General features: G+C 38.0%; 1 protein-coding gene across 8 annotated transcripts in view; it reads left to right on the top strand.

Moving 5' to 3' along the window:
• NPNT (nephronectin) overlaps positions 1-15,977 on the top strand; it is a 72,507-nt gene that overhangs the window by 33,356 nt on the left and 23,174 nt on the right. For 7 of the 8 annotated variants that reach the window (XM_037020150.2, XM_037020151.2, XM_037020152.2 and 4 more), the window contains 5 exons: positions 4,003-4,122; positions 5,435-5,554; positions 7,146-7,280; positions 7,591-7,713; positions 9,051-9,437. In XM_037020150.2, the coding sequence (XP_036876045.2) occupies positions 4,003-4,122; positions 5,435-5,554; positions 7,146-7,280; positions 7,591-7,713; positions 9,051-9,437 (885 nt within the window). The remainder of the gene's footprint in view (positions 1-4,002; positions 4,123-5,434; positions 5,555-7,145; positions 7,281-7,590; positions 7,714-9,050; positions 9,438-15,977) is intronic. The other variant, XM_037020153.2, reaches the window with a different exon arrangement.

Below are 15,977 nucleotides of genomic sequence, written 5' to 3'. Positions count from 1 at the left end.
GAAGTGATGAAGTCCTCTTCCTCACCATCATATTTGAGTCTAGAGTTTTAGGTTACCTGGAAATCAAACCATACACTAGCTTCCTTCTTTTGGTGTACACCTTGTAGAAGCAGAAAGCCTAGGCTCTGGTTCCAGCACGGCTGTTACATAGCTGTATGTTTATGAGCAAGTCATTTAATGTGTCTGGGAATTAGCATGCCAGCTAGTAATAGGAGGAGAGTTATTTCTGCTCTATTTGCCTGCAGGGCTAGTGTGAGAATAGGAACACCAAAAATATTAATGTCTTCAACATGTTGGAAAGTTTTGTAGAAAAATTAGGAGGCAACATGATTTTACAGTTCTTCCAAAAGACTTTATCCATCACTCTTAGATTTAGGAACTTAGAATGACTGAGTTAAAATAATTTAAATTTTTAATTACTGTTTCTCTGTTGATAGAGAACTTAATGCATTTGTGTATCTTCTGCACAAAGAATTAGAGCAATGGGATTACTTTCAAAGTCATTGATAATTTAAAGAATAAAACTTGTGGCAGTTGACATACCAACATCTGTATGTTTACAGCCTTCACCTTAGTCAAATTGAATGTAAAAGGTTAGACTTCTGAGGCATTGCTCAGTTTAAGCGTCAAAAGAAAAAAATGTCCAAATGCATTAAATGAGTGAAAGATTATTTTACTTAAAAATCCACTGGGCTATCTTATTCAATGATTCGAATCTAGATTTTTCAAGCTACTTTTCAGTGCCTGCATGCTAATAAAATTTCTGATTCTTTTTTTTCCTAAAGTGTAATCCTATGCTATGCAGCTTGCATTTTTGTTCTGGACCAGCTCCTTTCTCTCTCCCTCCTCCCCCTTCCCAAGCTCCTGAGTCCACCAACCTGCTCAGGTGCACTCCTGACCTGTAATAGATGCTCTTTAAAAGTTGTATACCTAGTGATTAAAGTGTTTGAAATGTAAGTGTTTTAATTGTGAAATTTAAGTGGTTTTGATTTTAGTATATGATAGAATTCATTAATTTTTTAAATATAAGTTTTCCTTATAATTCATAGTACATTATAAACCTCTAGAGAAAGAGTAAGATTAAAGTAAATTGAAAATACTAAAGTTTTCTTTCCCAGATTCTTTCATCAACTTTGAAGACTGATTTGAGAGAGTGCAATCAAGGAGAGTTTTCATGTTCTTTATATTGTTCTGCTTATTATTATAGGAGCATTTACTATAAATTGGAAATGTCATTTTTGAATTTCTGGCTTAATTTGATAGTAACACAAGTGTTACTAGGCCTTAAGTCCAAGAGATTTTGGAAGTAGCACAAATTAATTCAATTTTATAAGGCACTAGGTCAATAAGAAAATAAGGTGTAATAATCATAGACTAGAAATCCTAAAGTAAGTTGAGAAAAAAGTTCATCACTAGGACACCAGATGTTTTTAATCTTTTGAAGCTCCCTGTTTTAGCAAGAGTCAGATATTTGGTAAATATTGATAATTGTGGATTATTGTGGAATCCTATTTCATAACTTCTGTGGTGCTGGTTTGGAAGGGTCACCATGAAGTTTTTAGGACACATGCCGGTGGCAGACGAGCAGGGATGGCAGTCACGGGGGCCGTCACAGCCGCCAGCTGTCAGGCAGTATCCGCTCCATCGCCAGCTGTTAAAGCTTCCTCTAATTGCTTTCATCATATTTGGATACTTATGTGTCAGTTTAATAATAGCCCCAACAAAATGTCTCTGCATTCACCCACCACATGCTGCACGCTGGTTTCTTTTCCATACTATTCCACAGAGTGAATCCCAGATGCCTTTTTAAAAAAAAATCTCAACTGGTTTTTCATTTCCTTTCAATTTCACTATTCATAACCTCAAAGTGCTTTTTCCATGGGAAGGAAAGGAAAAATTTGGATTGAAGACCACCAACAGCCCCAGCCTGGATCCTGGAGACTCTCAGAGCAATCTCAGAGGGTCCTTTATTGACTAAGACTGGAGCTGCCTCAACTGGGCTTCAGCTTTAGTCCATGGAGAGGGTGTTGAAAGAAATTTCCATCAGCATAAATACTCCTGTACATGAGCTGCCTGGAGCTATAAACATCTGGCCAGTTCCCACCAGGAGCCCACAGAAGTTTCTATGGCTCTTTAAAAATAAACCTAAGGTTTCTTAATTAACACATTTTACAGCCATTAATATCCTTCCTTTGAGATACAGAATTCAGTCTTGCTCAGTGAGTTTGTTGTTCTGGTCTTATTTTTGCTGAGTGCAGAAAAACATAAAGCTTTTCTCTAAAAATGTACTCAGATTTAAATACTATTTATTGTAACATCAATCAGGGATTCCAAAGCCAGGTGGGAACTTCAGGGATGTATTAGGAAAGATAATTAACTTCTCTTAGAACATGAGAAAAGATTCCATGACTAATTTAATAAGTACTGAAATACAAGGTAGAAGAATATGAGTGGAGTGAATCTCTTTCTGTCTTTCCTCCCTAATTTTACAGTTGTACTTCATTTAACAGAGAGAGAAATCAAATTTTTGTTGATACTATAATCAAAAAAGCAGATTCTCTGAGGATATTTTTTTTTGAAGTATTTTAAAATCTGATGCTGTTTTGAATGCCCTCAACTGGGCAGAAGACAAAGTGGAAAATTGGAAAAAGTATAGGAGATGAAGAAGGTATCTGGTTTATTTATTTAAACCTCCCAGGCTTCCCCTATTTAAGGATCTGCTTACAGTTGTGTTAAGGTTAGAAAAAAGACCAAGCTGGAAAACCAGTAAAATATGAAAAAAAAAATTTAGATGAAATAATTATTTGGTGGTTTTATAAAACAATGTAACTTGATGGTTTAGTTAAGTAAAATATGTAGATTTCTAATAAACAAGGAAGATGGATCTAAATTTAATTGGATTCAATTAAAAACACCTTGCAACTAGATGTATTTCTGATTTGATGATATGGATTAATAGGTAATTAAATTATGTGAATCAGGTGCTTATGCTGGCAGTTCTAGACAAAATTAACATGTGGGTATATTTCTTTTTAATGAAGTCTATATTTTGGCATCACTATCTTAGTATTTATTTGCTCTTATGAATTTTATGTTCACTTGAGGCAGTGTTAAGCTTGGGCTGGAAAATTCGTATAATGTGAAGTCTATTAATTCATTTCCTATTGATATTTAAACCTATAAACCAAAAGAACATAATAATAATCCATTATGCATCACTCCTAGTATTTCCATATGCTTTTCTTAACTGCTGAATGAATGTAAATATGTGGAAGGGTCTTTTTTTTAGTTTGTTTTGTGATTTGAATGCATAATTAAAGGCAGAAACAAGTTTCTTCTTTACTCTGAGATTAATATAGAATCTCTGAGATTGAGTGAGAAAGCACCCAACAGTGATCATTCTAATTCATGTAGCTCTTAACCTCTGAAATTATAGCTCTGGGGGAGAAGGTTGAAGCAGTCTAATGTTTTAAAATTCATATATTGTAAACTAAAATAGGCTCATATGATCGCTTTTTTTTAAACGGAAACAGGAAGAAATGGGAAAGGTTGATCACATAGTCAGGAGTAACTCTAGTAGGATAACCCAGATATTTTGAGGATATTGGAGTCAGACAGATGGAAGAGCATCTCCACCTAGGCGGAGGCATGTGCTGCTCTTTCCAGGGATGACAGGTAGGCGTGTGTCTGTGAAGTGACTCTTCCTAACTGTCCTCTGTGGACAAAGATCACATGTACTGTGTAATTTAAGCTCCAGGAATTCACACGGCCTTCCCATTGTTATAAGGCTTTCCATCACTTCTGATAGAAAACTCACGGCTGCTCCTCATGAGACCTGTATTAAAATTAAGTCAGCATGAACAGGCTCCATCTCTTACGTAAATGATGGGTTACTATAGCTTGACTGCCTTTTCTCCTTCATCCTGCAATATAGAGAAGTATTTAAAATGAGGTTGAGTTGTGAGATGGTCTCATTTCTCCGCTCCACCCCCTTCTTTTCAGATCTAAATGAGTGCGGCCTGAAGCCCAGGCCTTGCAAACACAGGTGCATGAACACCTACGGCAGCTACAAGTGCTTCTGTCTCAGCGGGTACATGCTTATGCCGGACGGGTCCTGCTCAAGTATGTCAAGAATCTTAACTGTTTTACAAGGGCTTTGGGCTTGATTTCATGTTGTGCTCTGGTTGTGTGTGAAAGCGGCCTCCCAGGTCCTCCTGAACAGGATGTGAGCGTGTGTTTGTATGTGCACCTAAGGTATTGAAAGTCAAAATAGGAGCCGCCCATTTTAAATGTCTAACATTGTCTCACCATGGGTGCCAATGTGAAATTGATTTGGAAGTGCAATTTAGAACAAGAATCACAAAACTAAGTGTATTTTCCAATGTTTTTCCCAACACATTTTTCCATGTCTTCTATCTGGGCATAGAACTATTCCAGCTAGAGAAACATTAATGACTATTTGAGGACCATTGCTATCCATAAGGATGAACATTAAACTATTTGCTGGTAGAGAATCCATCAAGTACATTGATTAAAAATAAACCATTCATAAATATCTTCTCACTTCATTCTCACCTTTCTTTACAGTAGTCTAAAGACTAAGTAATATCTCTTTTCTAAAAAAATCTAGTTCAAATGAAAAATTATAATAACATGAAAGCAGATTTCATGTGTCTTTGTAAGAAAGAAATGTATGGTGTTTCTTATTACCATTTGGATGTATTTATAACATGGACAATGCCCGGATACTTTCTGCAGCCTGAATTGAGATTGTGTTTATATGATACCCAACCATTGATGACTTGATTTTGATTTTTTACTAAATTGTCTGTTAAATTATTTAATTATCTATTAGTTAATTATAAGTTATCTCTCCCTAACTGGGTTGCATTTTATAAAATAAAAAAGATTAGCTAATGTTATTTAGCATTGCATATCTAGCATGGACATTTCTGGAGTGGGGTGAGTTCCTCTACTAGAATCCTCTACTGCTGTGAAAGTCGGTGGGAAATCTGCTGTCTCTGGGGAAATTTAATGGGAAGTTGAGAAAGTTGCTTGTATGTTTTAAAACCATCACTTACCACAAGTAATCTGGAAAAATACCTCAATCCTCAACTTCCTGGGCCACTGGAGAATTTTCCAGATAATCTATGTGAGCTAAGGTATTACATTTGTCTTTTAACTCTTCATCTTCAAATGCATTATAAAGATGTTCCCCAGATGATAACAACTGGCTCACTTTTTAATCCCTGGGGGAGGAAGGGCTTTCTGTGCCTCCCCCTGTTTCTGACTTTTTTAGACTGTTGTATGATTGAGGCCTTTTCATCTTCATTGTTGATTCAGTGTCACTGGTATAAAACCAAGTAAAAAACACAGTTATTTCAGTTACAAAATTTGTTCTCTACACTTCTAGTCAGCCAGTCACTCTTTCCAGGTGCCCTGACATGCTCCATGGCAAACTGCCAGTATGGCTGTGATGTTGTCAAAGGACAGATCCGGTGCCAGTGCCCCTCTCCTGGCCTACAGCTGGCTCCTGACGGGCGGACCTGTGTGGGTGAGTCATAAAGCCAAAATTGCTGTCAGCCCCTTTAAGATAAAAGAAGAAAGTGAGCATGATTGCAGTAAGGAGAAAAGGCAGTCAGATCAGGTAATTAGCTATCCTTAGAAGACAGCAGATGTCTTAGAAGAGGACCGTTCTCTGTGAGAGGAACATGGATTCCTTGTCTCGCTAAAAATGAGGGGCAGGAGGAAGCTTCAGGCAGAGGAAACCACACGTGCAAAGCACTGACGCCTCAAGGACCACAGTGTCCAGGGAAACCGGAAAAGCTCAGGATTTCTAGAATGTGAGAGGCAGTGAGTGATGAAGCTGAACAGGTAGAAGGGGCTAGACTGTAATTATTGTGCTAAGAGTTAGAATTTCTTCCTATAAATTAGGGAGGCAGTATAGGATTGCAGTCGCGTCTGGGCTTTGATTTCAAGGCTGGCTCTGCCATATATTTGATATTTAACCTGAGGCAAGAGACTTCCTGTTTTTGAGCTTGAGCTTCCTCATCTTTGAAATGGGAGTAATGCCACATAGACCCTCATGAAGACTGAGCGAGCTGGGCAGCATACCTAGCATGTAGTAAGCACTCAATGAACAGAGATATTAAGTGATTCGAGAGATTTATTGAGTACTTTCTATTTTGTAGACTCTGTGCTAAGTGCTAGGATACACAGCAATGGGCAAAGCAGGCAAGATTTTTATTTTCACAAAGCTGATATTCTAATGGCGGAGACAGAAAAGAAACAAATATCCAATAAAATGACAAACATTGCTGAGTGTTAATATGAGGTACTAGGAGATAGAAAAACAGAAAGGGTCTATTTTAGAAAATGGATGAGGAAAGCTATAAAGACAGACCCTGACCACTGGCCATGTGAAGAATCAGCTTGCAGGACATGGCAGGGAAAGAGAGGCTGGCCTGGGTGAGGTTTTGAAATAAAAAGCCGGCACTGAGTATGAGGGCTGGTGGCTTGAGACACAGTCAGCAGGTGAAGTAGGTAAGAACTATTGCACAGCCATCAAGGACATGATGAGGAATGAGGATTTAATTCCAAAAGCAAGGAGAAACAGTTGAAGAGTTTTAAGTACATGGGTGTAGTCCAGTCTTATGTTTTAGTAAAACCATGTTGACAGCTGAGTGGGAATGCTTTGGAGGGTAAGCCGGGCCCGAGAGAGTTGGTGTGGAGGCTCTTGCGGCAGCCTAATCTGGGGACAGTCACATGGACCAGGGTGGTGGCAGTGGGTGAAGAGAAGGGTAGGTGAGTTCAGGCCATTTTTCAGAGGTAGGGTGGGCCTGGTGATCGGGGGTTCTGGGGAATAGGGCTGTCAGGGGCGGCCCGTGTTTCTAGCTGGAGCAACAAGGCCGGGCACAGGTGCAGTGTGTGAGGACAGGTGGGCAGGAGGAGGATGGCTGGGTGAGGAGGAGTTAAAATTTGAACGTGTAGAATTTATGTTGCCCATGGAGACAACCCACCGGGTAACATTTATGATGAGCCACTGTGTGCCCGGCGACCATTTGCTGACAATCATTTATTTTAAAATCTACTTCACCTGAACATGCTGTTATTCTTCCTAAGACACAGCTGATTTTCGTTTCTAGATGTTGATGAATGTGCTACTGGAAGAGCCTCCTGCCCTAGATTCAGGCAGTGTGTCAACACTTTTGGAAGTTATATCTGCAAGTGTCACAAAGGCTTCGAGCTCGTGTACATCGGAGGCAAATACCAGTGTCACGGTAATGAGCCCCTGCCACTGCCTGTGTTTCTTCTGGTGGTGGGGAGAAGTCTCTTAATTGTGGTGACGACTGGAATGTCAGATGGAGGGGAGGGTACTGGCATTAAATTAAACAAACAGAGGTCCAATTCAGCCACTGGTAGTTCTGAACGCACACATATTTATTTCTTGTTTATCTGCTGATTCTACATGGGCCCCCACACTGCCAAAAAATAAAAACAATCCAACATTTTTTTGAACCTGTGTATGTTTTGTAAGCCATCACATTTATCTTCCAAAGAGACCTCCTCTTTTCCTACTCCCCCGTGCAGACATCGATGAATGCTCCCTCGGTCAGCACCAGTGCGGCAGCTTTGCTCGATGTCACAACATACATGGGTCCTACAGGTGCAAATGTAAAGACGGATACCAGGGCGACGGACTGAGCTGTGTGTGTGAGTAATGCTTGTCTCCCAGCTCGAAGCTCCACCAGGAAATACAGGATTACACACAGGATAAGGAACGAGATTAATCACCTAAGAAGTGTAATGTTCATAGGTAGTAATATTAGTCTGTGCTTTCCACAGACAATAAAATCACAGGCTCAGGTATTTTTAAAGACCAGTATTACATTCTAATCTTAAAAGCCTTCAATTCCTTGACTAAAATCTCTCAATAGCTGCCCTATAGGCAAGAATTCAGAGAGCCTTCCCTGAGAATTTGATTGCATTATAGTCAGAAATAACTGTGTTTGTTGTTAGCATTAGAATATAATGGTGGGATAATCTGAGTACATTCTATTCAGATTATTAACATTTTTTGTTCCTCTGTTTTATGCCCTCTAATTCTACTACTAAAAAAACCATCCCCATATTTATTTTCTCTAGTGTTTCAGAAGTGTTTTGATTTTTAAAGTTTTATAAGCTCTGTTTAGAGTATGGCTGTGTTCATAGATGAACATGAAAAGAAATACCCTCCCAGATAAAGTTGCACAAACCAAAGGCTATAATTTGGCATGCATTTTGTGTAACAATAGATAATTTTTTAAATTTCTGGAGTATTTAATGGAAATCATGAGGTATAAAATTATGAGGACTAAAGGATTTTTTAAGGGTCATGTAGTCATACTCCCAGTCTGGAGTGTATTGTTCCAGGAATATTAAATATTAATTCCTTTTGGTGAAGATAATCAAGGAAGAAGATTCCACAGATGATTTTAGTGATCTCATGTTTTCTTTTTAAAAAGCAGTTGTATAAATTAGGAAGGAGGAAGGGAAACCAGTTATGGAAACAACATGTAAACATTTAAGGAAAATGTTTTTGCATGCATCAAATTTACATAAATGTGGAAAAGTATTAGTCTTTAGACAATTCTAAGTATGATTTTATAATACACATGTACCATAGGGACACTTAACAGATTCTAAATGTACATTTCTAATATTTGAAAAAACAGAATGTCTCTGTATTTTAAAAATCTCATTCATTGTTTCTACTTTACAAATACTTAAAACTTTGTGTTTCAAGTAATACATATTCATTACAGAAACAATATAATTTTTGCATACATTCTTGGGATGGATATATGTATATATGAAAAAAAGTACGTATCATGTACACACACATGTTTGCTCTTCAGAAAACAGCATGACATACAGTAGGGGAGTATTCTGAATGAAAAGTAAGCCTGGCTGGCATGAGTTCATTTTGATGGTTTGTTTTTTACGTTTTGATGTTTTACTTTACAAGGAGAGATGTTTACATACTAATTTAAATCTTTTGATTCTTTTAGATATTCCAAAAGTTATGATTGAACCTTCAGGTCCAATCCATGTACCAAAGGGAAATGGCACCATTTCAAAGGGTGATGGAAGACACAATAATTGGATTCCTGATGTCGGAAGTACTAGGTGGCCTCCGAAGACACCATATATTCCTCCTGTCACTACTAACAGGCCCACTTCTAAACCAACAACAAGGCCTACACCAAAGCCAACACTGGAGCCTCCCCCACCCCCTCCCCCACCCACAGGACCCAGAACACCTCTACCACCTAGCCCAGAAGGACCAACCAGCAGACTGACAACGGCAACCCCAGTTGCCACTACATCGCTGAGACAGAGTACAGTCGACAACAGGATACAGACGGATCCCCAGAAACCCAGAGGAGATGTGTTCAGTGAGTCATATGTTAGCATATTTCTTAGGGTTTTTTCTAGTTTTATGGAGGTAATAATTGACATACAGCCCAGTATAAGTTTAAAGAGTACAGTATAATAGTTTGACTTACATATATCGTGAAATGGTCACCCCAGTGAGTTTAGTTAACATCCATCACCTCATGTAGACATAATAGGAAAAGAACTATTCTTTTCTTTGTGATGAGAACTCTTAGGATTTACTCTTAACCACTTTCATATAAATAATATGGCAGTGTTAATTATAGTCATAAGTTTGTACACTACATACCTAGTACTTATTTATCTTATAAGTTGAAGTTTATACCTTTTGATCACCTTCCTCCAATTCTTCCTCCCCCAAACCCCTGCCTCTGGTAACCAAAAATCTGATTCTTTTTCTATGACTTTTATATTGTTTTTTGGAGTCCACATATGAGACGATACAGTATTTGTCCTTCTTTGTCTGACTTATTTTACTTAAACATAGTGCCTCAAGATCCATCCATGTTGTCTCAAATGGCAGGATTTTTCTCATTTTTTATGGCTGAATAATATTCCATTGTATATATATATATGCCACAAGTTCTTTAGTCCATTCATCAGACATGTGACACTTTGATTGTTTCCATATCTTGGCTCTTGTGAATAATGCTATGAACATGGGGGTAAAGATATCTTTTTAACATAGTGTTTTTATTTCTTTTGGACATATTCCCAGAAGTGGGATTGCTGGATCATATGCTATTTCTATTTTCAATTTTTGAGGAACCTCTGTACTGTTTTCTGTAGTGAATGCACCAACTTACATTCCCACCAACAGTGCACAAGGGTTCCTTTTCTCCACATCCTCACCAGCTTTCATTATCCCTTGTCTTCTTGATAATAGCCATTCTGACAGGTGTGAGGTGATATTTTGTGGTTTTGATTTGCATTTCTCCAATAATTAGTGGTGTTGAGCATCTTTTCATGTACTTGTTGACCCTTTGTGTTATCTTCTTTGGAGAAATGTCTATTCATGTCCTTTGCCCATTTTTTAATTGGATTGCTTTTTTTTTGTGCTGTTGAGGTGTAGGAGTTCCTGTATATTTTAGATACTAACCCCATAGCACATATAATGGTTTGTAAGTGTTTTTTCCCATTCCACAAGTTATTTTGAATTTTTTGATTCTTCCATTGGCTGTGCATAAGTTTTTGAGTTTGATGTAGTCCCACTTGTTTATTTGTGATTTTGTGGTTTGTGTTTCACTGCCAAGATGCACATTAGAGTTTTTTTCTTTTATTTTCTTCTAGGACTTTGAATGACTTCAAGTCTTTAATCCATTTTGAGTTATTTTTTGTGTGTGGTATAAGATAAAGTTCTGATTCGTTCCTTTGCATCTGATACTCATTTTTTCCTACTGCCATTTATTAAAGAGACTGACTTTTCTCCATTGAATGTTCTTGGCTTTCTTGTCAAATATTAGTTGACCATATATATTTGGGTATATTTCTGGATTCTTGAATCTTCTGTTGGTCTATGTGTCTGTTTTTATGCCAGCACCATAGTGTTCTGATGACCATAGCTTTAGAATATAGCTTGAAATCAGGAAGTGTGATGCCTCCTGCTTTGTTTTTCTTTTCTCAGAATTGCTTTGACTATCTGGGATCATTTCTGTTAGCACAGTTTTAATAAGCTCTTTATGATGACATTTTGACCACAGTGCATGCTTTGAATAAGAATCAAACTCATAAAAAGAATAAGGTATATGGAGTGTAAGTCATATATCCCTATTGCTAAATATAAGTCAGCTAATTGGGTAAATAAGAACGTGTGTAGAAATGAAAAGAATATCACAAAGTCATATAGTAGATCACAGCTCCTATCCAGTGTGAGAACTCTCCTTACTCAGATTTATTTGAAAATTCCCAGAGATAGGGGACTTACTATATAATGTGCCATTTAACTTTGAAGCTAACTGTTCATTCATTCAATCAGTAAACATTTTGAGTACATTTTAGATTGCCAGACCCTGTACCAGGCATTGGGCTTACAAAGATAAAACAGAAAAGTTTATAATCTGGTGGAAATGACAGTCACCTAGAAGATAACTCTGATACTATGTTAGTGAAAGAGATTTGTGTAGGACTTTATGGGAGTAGAGAAAAGAGGTACCTAGTCTTTCAGTGTGAGTATGAGGAGAAGCGTTCCTGAGCGAAATGGGGCAAAGAGGGTGAGAAAAGGGTAGGAAGCAGTACAGCATATGCAATAAATTACCATAAATTGGAGGATTGAGTCAAGGGCTGGTGAGAGAAGCTGGACAGCTATCCCTTGCATGTGCTGTCAGCTGAGTTAGATCTAGACTTGAGCTAGATTAAAGACCCCCAGAGTTTTAATGGGGGCCTGGGTAGAGTGCTTCCACCAATGGAGATAGAGTCTGTAGGTAAAGAAGCAGGTTTTGAAGGATGCAAAGGTTGTTCCCTTATTACCTGACCAAAATGGGCAGTTGGTACAACTTCTGGGTGTTCCCTGTGTTTATCCATCTGCAATTACTCCTGTCTCCTCTTCTCCTTTTGACATTGCTAGTTTCTTCTTTTACTTTTCCCATCCCCCCTTGATGGGACTTTGCTCCTTTTATATTGAACACTCCTACAGTGTTTTACCAAGTGAGTGCAAAGAATACTGATCGTGATTTTTTGAAGAAAAACTTCTTTTTGGTTGTATGTGACTCAATCAAATTTTTCTTCTAGGTCATTGTCCATTTAAAGAGAGATTGAGATTGTCTAATTCTTCTGAAGTTGTAATTGTGTATATTTTGGGTAATAAACACAACTTTTAGAGGAATTAGATGGTAGGTCTAATAATACATTTTATGTGTACAAGTCTCTAATTTTTTGAAAAGCATCTTTTTGTAATCTTTCTCCTCTTTCCCTTTCTCCTCCCTCCCTCCTTCCCTCCTTCTGTCTCTGCTGTTTCTGATTCTTCTACTTTTTTCATCCTTTCTGATCATATAATGGGATTTTTATTAATGGGAACTTAAGTAAATATTAGTATGTATATACATATTATTGTGCTGCCTTGGCTATTTAATATAAAATGATGCTAACATAGATATTAACATTTTTCTGAGTCTTTTTATGTTTTGTCTTTTGAAAATGTGTCTTTCTTCCCACTATTCCTCTCTCTATCAATACACATGTGCATTAAAAATAACATCTGAGTTCACCAGTAGGATGAAATGGGGGAAACGTGGAGTTGCGATGATGTTTGAGAGCACTCAATCTAAGAGAGTGTGATTGGAAAGACGTGCCCTGGGAAGGAATCGCCTTGATCCCGTGCCAGAGCTGTTGCATGCCACAGATAGCATTCTGCCTTTGGGCACCGCTGCCAAAAATCAAATTCCACTCCCATTTCATCTTCAGCTGTGGCTGCTGCTTAAATTAAGCATGTATGAGAATATTCTGGACGCATTTGAATTTGCTGTCTTATGATTGTAGCATACCTTCTGAATAAGGGAAGGGGTCAAAGTTTTTAATCCAGGACAAATAACTAGTGTTTATTCACTGTGAAAACACAAAGGAATCTTAGTATTATTTTAGTTCAGCACCATTTCTTCATTGAATATTTTCTTTACTTCTGGCGTAATAATTTCTTAAGCTATCCTTATCCTGCACTGGTCTTAGAAAAAGAATTCGGCTTTCCTCATTTCATGAATTCAGGTGATGTTAATGACAGCCACTGTTGGGCAGTCCTCAAAGAGGCCCATACTTCAATTGTGTTTTCTTCTTACATTGAAAGATACGTATTTGTTTAATGAAAGAGGTTGTTAAACAGAGCTTTTATTTGTGTGTGTGTGTGTGTGTGTATATTGTCCTGAAAAAAGGGTATATATATTCTAAAAGGAAATCAAAGAAGAAGAAAAAATATATAACACAAATACATCTGTAGCCCAGACTTCTCCCCAGACTCTAGCTGTGTATATCACTTGTATTTCTTCAGTTAGATGAAAATATAGGTCTCAAACTCAGTATGTCCAGTTGTTCCTGATCATGACCCCAAACATTCTACCCACATTTTACCCTTTCCATCCCTGGAGACAGCAGCTCCATCCTACCAGTTGCAAAGGCCAAAGAACATGAAATCATCTTATATTACTCTTTTTAATACTCACATCCAATCTGTATGGACATCCTGTTAGCCTTGCCTTCAAATTATATCTAAAGCGTGACCACTGCTCACCACTCCAATGCTAGTACTCTGGCTCCTGTCATCCTTCCCCTGGGATGTGGGCTGCAGAATCCTTTATACAGATGAGTTGTGGAGTATAGCAGTGTTCACGTTTTAGTAAAGTAATACCATCCATATGCTGCATATTACATGCTGAAGCATGTTAATGTGTCTACAGTGAAACATGAATATTTAACTTGGCTACTAAAGACGCTCAGGTTAGGTTAAGTGTAGGTTAGTTTTGCCACCTAATGAGTTACAGCAGCAGCTCTCCACTCACTTATGACTGGGTAACCAGGGCCTGTGCTGTAGTAGCCTTTCCACAGGCCTCCCTGCCTCCACCCCTGTCCCTGGGGTCTCTTAACCCAGCAGCCAGAGTGAGCTTCTAAAACAGAAATGAGATGTCACTGCTCAGAGCTCTGCACTAGCGTCCATGTTCTTCCGCGAGAACCTCAGCCCTCCCAATGTCTTAGAGAGTCCTAGAGGCTCTTCCCTCCTCCCACCCTCCCTCATTCACTCCACTCCAGCCTCCTCGCTTTCCTCAGACTTCTCCCACCTTAGGACTTTTGCCCTGACTGTCCCCTCTCCCTGGAACACCCTTCCCCCAGCCATCAGCTTGCCTCACTTCCTTATCACCTTCCACAGCCCTCAACCTGCCAGTGAGGCCACCGTCCCCCTTCTCCCGACCACCACCAGCACACCTGGTCTTGCTACTTACTTTCAGCTGTTTTTCTGTTTTTAGTAGCAGTTATCACCTTCTAATATACTATGTTATTTACTTATTTATAGTGTCTGTCTTTATCTCTCCTTACTGGAATACAAGCTTCTTCAAGATAAGGAGCTGTGTCTTGCTTGTTCATCAGTGTACCTCAAGAACCTAGAATAATGCCTGGCACATGAGTGGCCCTTGAACACTTGGTGACACAAAGGAATGAATAAATTGATCTCTCATAACATTTTAAAATAAGTTATCATGATGTAAATTTTCCACAGCAAATTTTCCATACAAAAGCTAGTTTAATAATAACAAAAGCTGGCTTCATCTATAGTTAAAATTTTTTTTTGAAATATCCTTTTCTGATTGTTACTTATTTTTACATTATGGGCAAACTTTTTATTGTTTCCACCAATTTTTTTCTTTCTCCCCTCCCTCTCTTCTCTGTGGAGATTGGTTTTCTAATCAGTGGATTTTTAAATCTGAAAATGCAATATAAATGAGAAGGGAAATTATGCCAATTTAGAGATAATGTCTCACAGTATGTATTTCCTATACTCTGAAACTAGCTCAAATAATTTTTGCTTTATCCTCTTATTATTTGAAAGCTGGCCTGTATGAATGTGTACACATTTTGAAAGTAAGAAAGATTTAAGAAACAACCCCTTAATACAATGTTTCCCATAAGTATCAACAAAACACCGTTGAAGCTGGAGTTCTTGTCTTTTTACCACTCCTACAAAAGAAAGGGGTTCAAAACAGCAAAAATGTTATTTAAACTTTAAATAAGCAGTTGGGATAGAATATACAATAGCCTTTTCTCATTTAATTTGGGGCCTATAAACTTTCACATCAATTAATGATTCAAGTATAAGATCCTTATGTGGTTTTAAAAAAATTATCCCAGTTATATTCAGAATCTCTCAAGGAGACTAAAGTCCCTCCCAATAACTCATTCTGCTGTTGGGATATCCTTTCTTATGTTTAATCTAAATTCATGAAATTATAATTCACACCTCTTCAACATTGCCATTTTACATTGGGGCTGATGGACACAGCTGGTCATTGTCTCCATGTATTACAGGAACACTCCCAGGAAGTTATTCATTTGTTTCTTCTTTGGCTCAGTAATTTCTGTTTTAAAAGTGTTTTCTTAGAAATACTGTTTTTCAGTCCTCTTAGCAGTCTGTTTGGTTTGCCCTTTGAACATTGTTTGTTTTCTGAATCTGTCTCAAGTTGTGGCATCCAAAGATACATAATAGTCAGATCTGAGCCAGTACTGATTGAAGGGGAATTGTTTTAAACATGTTTTTCTAACTTAAATAATTTCCCGCTGTTGCCATTTATGTTACAGTGCAGGTATTTAATCCCCAGATGTTTTCTCCTCAAATGGTCATACAGTGTCTAGCATATAGTAGGTACCCAAAAATATTTGTTGAATGGAGTGAAAGAGAATTCTATATTGGATTCAACTTCTTTCAATCTAAGTAATCCTTCATATGCCCAAGAACCTAGAATAATGCCTGGCACATGAGTGTCTTTATATAACTTGTTGATTCAGGTAGGCCGTCCCCAGGTGATCAAAGTTGTTTCAGTTTCAGTCGTTCTCTTTTCTCATGC

This window comes from Manis javanica, chromosome 5 (assembly GCF_040802235.1).
Source record: "Manis javanica isolate MJ-LG chromosome 5, MJ_LKY, whole genome shotgun sequence".
NCBI classification, from domain to species: Eukaryota; Metazoa; Chordata; class Mammalia; order Pholidota; family Manidae; genus Manis; species Manis javanica.
This window is presented reverse-complemented; position numbering and strand designations above follow the sequence as displayed.